Genomic DNA, 6000 nt, shown 5'->3' on the forward strand with positions numbered 1-6000 from the left:
GACTTTGGAGATGTTCGTCCATCCGAATTTTATTAATTTAGGGAAAGTAATTACTTATAACGAGAAGAGAATTATATGAGGAAGGAATAGAACTGGAATGGTGGGCTTACTTACAAGTCCAATCTCGATATGTAAAAGACAAAAAAGAATGGGGTTTTAGGCAAGAACCTACAGAATTAGATAAAATTTTACTAGGTGAAGAGGATAAAATGATTAAAAAATTACACCATTATCTATTGGATTATACATTGGCGGAAGAGCAGGTAAAGGAAACCATGTTAGCATGGAGTAGGAACTTTGGTTACAGCATAGATTTGGACAATTGGCAAGACTTATGGGAAAGAAACAGAAAGTTAACTTTAGCCACCTCATATCAAGAAAACTTACACAAGATGTTCTACAAGTGGCACATCCCACCCACAAGATTAGCTAAAATTAACAAAAATGTATCACCACGATGTTGGAAATGTAATGCTGCACTAGGGACCTTCTACCATATGTGGTGGGAGTGAACGAAAGCTAGGGCTTTTTGGCACCAGATAAGAAAGTATTTGGAAGAGATGCTAATCAAAGGATGGAGGTGAGGCCAGAATTATTTCTGCTAGGGATTACAAAAGAAAAACATGGCAAAGGTGGGCTATATTTAATGCTGCATATTTTAACGGTGGCAAGACTGGTTTTTGCACAGAAATGGAAAAATAAGGGGACTCCCTCAGAACAAGAAATAATAAATAAGATACTGACGTGCGCAGAGATGGACAGACTGACTCTAAAACTCAAAGACAAGGGTGAGATGGAATATCACAAAATCTAGGACAAGTGGTACCGATGGTTAGAAATAAGGGGAAAAGGCCGGGACAGAGAAACACAGACAAGTTAAGAATTGGAAAATATGGTATTAAGAATGTGTGATATGTAGAAATTGGATATATTTGTATGATTAGTAATTATATAAAAGAAAGGATCAACAGACCGATAATCTGACTGACTACATCTACCTATGTAATGGATATAAAACATAATTGTTGTAAGATCTAATCACTATATGGAAAGGTTTATGCCAGCAATATTGTACTATGTCCAATGTTTTTAATATTTATCTAATAAAAAACTTTATTTTAAAAAAAGAAGAAAACAGGGCACATGTAATTTATAGTCACAGTTTTTCATAACAATACCAATAGCACTTAGACTTATATACCGCTTCATAGTACTTTTAAAGCCATCTCTACGGAGTTTACAGAGTCAGCATATTGCCCCCAACAATCTGGGTCCTCATAGCAATGTAAAAAGCTAAAGAAAAAGGGGGATTTGTTTACAAACTTGGGTTTTTTATTATAATTATATGGAAAGAAATAAGAACGCTGTTATCTTCTACTGCTCTCCTCATATTGGAGGAGACATTTATAAAAACCTGTTTATGTGTAAACCTTCCATTTCATGGTAAGCACTAATCATGCAGAAAGTGCCATTGATACCTTTTTTTCAATCAATAATTAAGGGAGAGCAATTAAAAAGTATGCCTCCTTCACATTATTATATAATAGAATAATTAGGGTAGAATATAGCAAGAAACTGTTACCAAAATAAAACTGGTCAGGAGAAATTTTTAACAGGCCTGTCTTGGACTTTTCCAATAAAGTCCACTCAGGCTTCCCAGGAATCAAAAATTGACAATGTATAGTAGACCTGCCATGTTTTATCAGGCCTCTGAGTGTGCTAAGGACATAGTTCATGGAGTACTTCTAGGATAGGAAAATGGTTTACTCAACAAGTTATAAGTCTTGGAACAGTGATCCCACTGCATCTAACAGTGTGGTTGGGTGCTCAACCTTGATTCTTGGCAGTGAGTTTTCAATGAACAGGAAGGCAAACCCATCTGGTACTTTTACAGAGAAACGTATGAGTAACCGAGGTCTACTTTTAGCATAACCTCTTTCATACCATCAGACAAGTTGGTATTATATTTTCTACTCTCTTCCCTATCCTGACACCCCCATTTTTAATGTTTAGTTTATTATTTATGGTATCTATTTTTATGGTGCTTCTCTCTTCCATTTACCCAATTACTATGACAGAAGGACTGCCCAAATTTTTCTGTTTGGCTTCAGCGAAGTCCGTTTTTGGCAGGCTGTGGCCTTCATGCTTCCCAAAGCTTTAAGAGTGTTCTTTCAACCTGCCACCTATTACATTTCTACCATAGGTAATTGCCATCTTTGGATGCAGTGGCAAGGAGTTATGGGAGCTGTGATCAAACACACCTAGAAGATATCAGATTACACGAAGCACCTGTTAGATGTAGTGCATAAAAGGAGGACCCTGACTTATTTCAAGAACTAATATATATGAATATGAATCAAGAAGAAGTCTATGTCCATTATGTCTTGGGATAATAGGTCTTTAGAAATCTTGCTTGTTTTTGGATATTACCTCTTTTTTTGATGTAAAAAGCTCAACATTCTTATTTTCTTTATTACAAAATAGAGCCTATTTACTAGACTTGTATTCCTCTATATGTAAAATTTCTTGGTATATTTAAATCCACATAAGTTTAATATTTCTAGTTATGCTTGCATTTTGGAGCAACTTCTGGAATGAAGGTTGCTAACAAAAATGGATCTCTGGGAATATTGATGAATAGAAATGGACAAATTATACCAGTCCTATAGAGAATACACAGACTGCCAGTTTGTTTCTATGAATGATTCAAGATTTAGATGACATTTTTCAAAGCTTAATTTCTTGATACCTTAGGATTTGTCTCCTTCCATACTGTCATCTTACTAAGACATGACAAAAAGTTCTTGTCTATGTCCCGGTTGGGGCAAGAAAAATAACCTCTGATGGTCACATCTAAGCGTTGGAATATTGTATCTTGGGAGGTTAGGGTAGCACCCTCTCTGGCATTTTGCCAATAGGTCAACATCTTACCTTTTAGGAATATATGATCTCTAAAAACAATCTGAATGTTAGAAAATACACTTTCTGTATCTACTTTGTAAATTTATTAAATATCTTTATTAGTCTTCTTTTGTCCCAAACAGTTAAATATTTAAACTTTGTAAATGTATAATTCTCTACAGGTTACTAAATTGATGAGAGCAAGAAAGGTAAATCCTAAAAAATCAAAGCACACCAAGGAAACCTGCCAAAGGATCCCTCCAAATAAAACATATTGAAACAAATTGACAAAACAAGTTTGATATGGATTAGTGCAAAATGAGATTAGTTTAAAGTTATATGTTAACTCCATATATAATTTAACTGTTCTGAACTGGACACATTCTTCCTTCTTGTCAGTATGAGAGCAAGTAATGTTTACGTCTAAACTCAACCTGAGAGCATACCTGACATGAAGTTTATCTGGAAAAAAATATTTTACCTACAATATTGGGCTATAAACCAAACTATAAACTCAACGTCTCATAATTTAATAGTAGAAGTAGAGATGGCATTGTCTATATTGGAAAAAAAAACTGACTCGAATGCAACTTCCCTCACCCAAGTGATTTCCAGATGGCTTAGATGACAATCCCCATAATCCCAATCAGCATAATCACTGTCGGGTGGGATAGATGAAGCCATCCATCAACTCTGAGGACACCTGATTGGGGAATGCCCCGTTAAAGGACCCTCTGTTTTACAAACTCCAAGTACATGTTTCTTATAAACCTGTGATGGTGAACCTATGGCATGCGTGCCACAGATGGCATGCAGTGTCCTCTGCAAACATGCGAGCTGTCACCCCAGCTCAGCTCCGCGGTGTCTCCAGCTGGTTTTCAAGTCTCTGCCACGCATGCACTGGGGGGGAGTATATGTAGGAGACACATGCATGCGTGGGGGTGTTGCACGCAGAGGAAGGTGTGCACGCATACGCAGGCCAGGTGGGGTGGGTCATGTGCGCATTACATTATGGGTGTGTGCACACACTTTTGGCACTTGTGCTAAAAAGGTTAGCCATCGTTTTTATAAACTATTCACTCTTATATTTTTAATTTGTCTTTTTGATTGACCAGCCTAAAAATTAATTCAGGTATTCCTTTCTCTGAAACAATTTCTTTTGCAAGGCAGCACAGGTAGTCCTCGAGTTATGGCACAGTGGTTAGAATGCAGTACTGCAGGCTACTTTTGCTATTTGCTGCCTGCAATTTGGCAGTTCAAAACTCACTAGGCTCAAGGTTGACTCAGCCTTCCAATCCTTCCGAGGTCGGTAAAATGAGGACGTAGATTGTTGGGGGCAATAGGCTGACTCTGTAAACTGCTTAGAGAGGGCTGTAAAGCACTGTAATGTGGTATATAAGTGTAAATGATATTGCTATTGAACCCAAAATTTATGTTGCTATGTGAAACATGTTAAGTTTGTCCCATTTTATGACTTTTCTTACCACATTTGTTAAATGAATCACTGCAGTTTTTCAATTAGTAACACTGTTGTTAAACGAATTGTAACACTCTTCTGTTTTGAATGTGAATCAGTCGCCAAGCATCCAAATACAAATCATACGACCATGGGGGGGGACGCTGCAACGGTCATAAGTGTGAAAAATGGACATGTCACTTTTTTCAGTGCTGGTGTAAGTGAACTGTCATAAGTCGAGGACTACCTGTACTGGTGGAAAGCCAGCTTCCCGTTTTGCACCATGCCCTTAAACTTTATCCCACGAAATCCTTCCTAGCAGGTAATCGCCAAGACTAAGCGAAAACGAAAATAAACGAAGGCCTCCAGAAGCACCCTAAGCGGGAGGCACAAAGAAAGCAACCCAGAAGTGGGAGCTCTATCATCCCAGCCGAGACTTGGCATGCCCGCCCGCTCGCTCCCACGACGGGGCAGAAAACAGTCCTCTCACATTAAAAGCACCGAGGCAAGCTACAGCGACTAAGAGTGGTTCGCAATGCCACACCGGACAGAGACGAAGGAGGAGGCCCTCGCCTTCTCCTTGGAGCCAGTCCCGGCTTCAGGCGTGCCGAAGAAGGCAAGGCGACCAGACCAAACAATCCTGCGAGCGACCTAACGCCGGGCACTCACCGGTCTGCTTCTCCCGGATGCTGGCCGCCATCTTCCCCTGGTGTTCGGGCCGACTCCGCCCCCCTCACCGCCGCGCCATCACCAGCCCGGCAGACGTGGCGCGCCAGAGGACTACGTGGGTTCTTGCGGGAGCGCGGAGGGCGGAGTCTGCCGAACTCTTGGACGACCTGTCGGCGCTGCTGCTGCTGCCCCGAGAGCGGCTTCCTTTGAGAAAGGGAGGGATCCCGCGTCGTAGTAGACCGCCGCCCCCGTCCTGCTTCTTGAGGAACGGGAGTTGGGATTTGGCATTTTCCTGTTGCGTTCCTGCGCCTCGTTCTGAACATTATTCACTTTGTGGGCGACAGTTCGTCGCATGGCTGGATTGATAATCCTCGGCACTGTTTTTATGGGACTTTATGCGTGTGAAAGCGGATCGGCGCATTTAAGCTTTCATTTCTGACCAAACCTATGGCTTCGATGCTTTTAGGGGACTTTTAGTTATCGTTTGTTCTTCAATGCATTCTTACAGCTATCCTCCTTCCTAGCATTTTCCCCGCAGGTTCCAGGGTAACTTGCGGGAAAAATGCTAGGATGATTGTGATGACGACATTCTTACAACTGAAAAAGTACACTTGTTCTTTAAACTTTAGCCTCACTTATTATTGCACCTTAAAAGGGAAACAAAACCACAACTTTTTCGCATGCTAATTAAATCCCTTTACCTCTTGATTTTTCAGGGTGGCTGAGGGCCGACTGGAACTCGCATATCTATCTCCAGACAGGCATTGAACGCAATTGCTTCAGGAATAAAACGAAAAATACTGTACAAGATTGCATTTGTCTCCCCAAATACCAAGAATGATTTAAGTACCACTCTTTTTTTTCTAGCATTGGTTAATTATCCCTGCATTTCACAGAAAAGTGAATTGTTAGTATGGTTAAGTTTTCACTTTCAGGTTAAATTCCTTTTGGTGAGACAGTGGCAACTTCAAACA

General features: G+C 40.2%; 1 protein-coding gene across 1 annotated transcript in view; it reads right to left on the bottom strand.

The window, feature by feature from the left end:
- Positions 1-5167, bottom strand: part of SCFD1 (sec1 family domain containing 1) — a 54077-nt gene extending 48910 nt beyond the window's left edge. The window contains exon 1 of the mRNA XM_081938100.1: positions 5027-5167. Coding sequence (XP_081794226.1) covers positions 5027-5057 — 31 coding nt within the window. The 5' untranslated portion in view covers positions 5058-5167. The remainder of the gene's footprint in view (positions 1-5026) is intronic.
- Between the last annotated feature and the right edge of the window lie 833 nt (positions 5168-6000).

This window comes from Natrix helvetica, assembly GCF_964273705.1.
Source record: "Natrix helvetica genome assembly, chromosome: 1".
Taxonomy (NCBI): Eukaryota; Metazoa; Chordata; class Lepidosauria; order Squamata; family Natricidae; genus Natrix; species Natrix helvetica.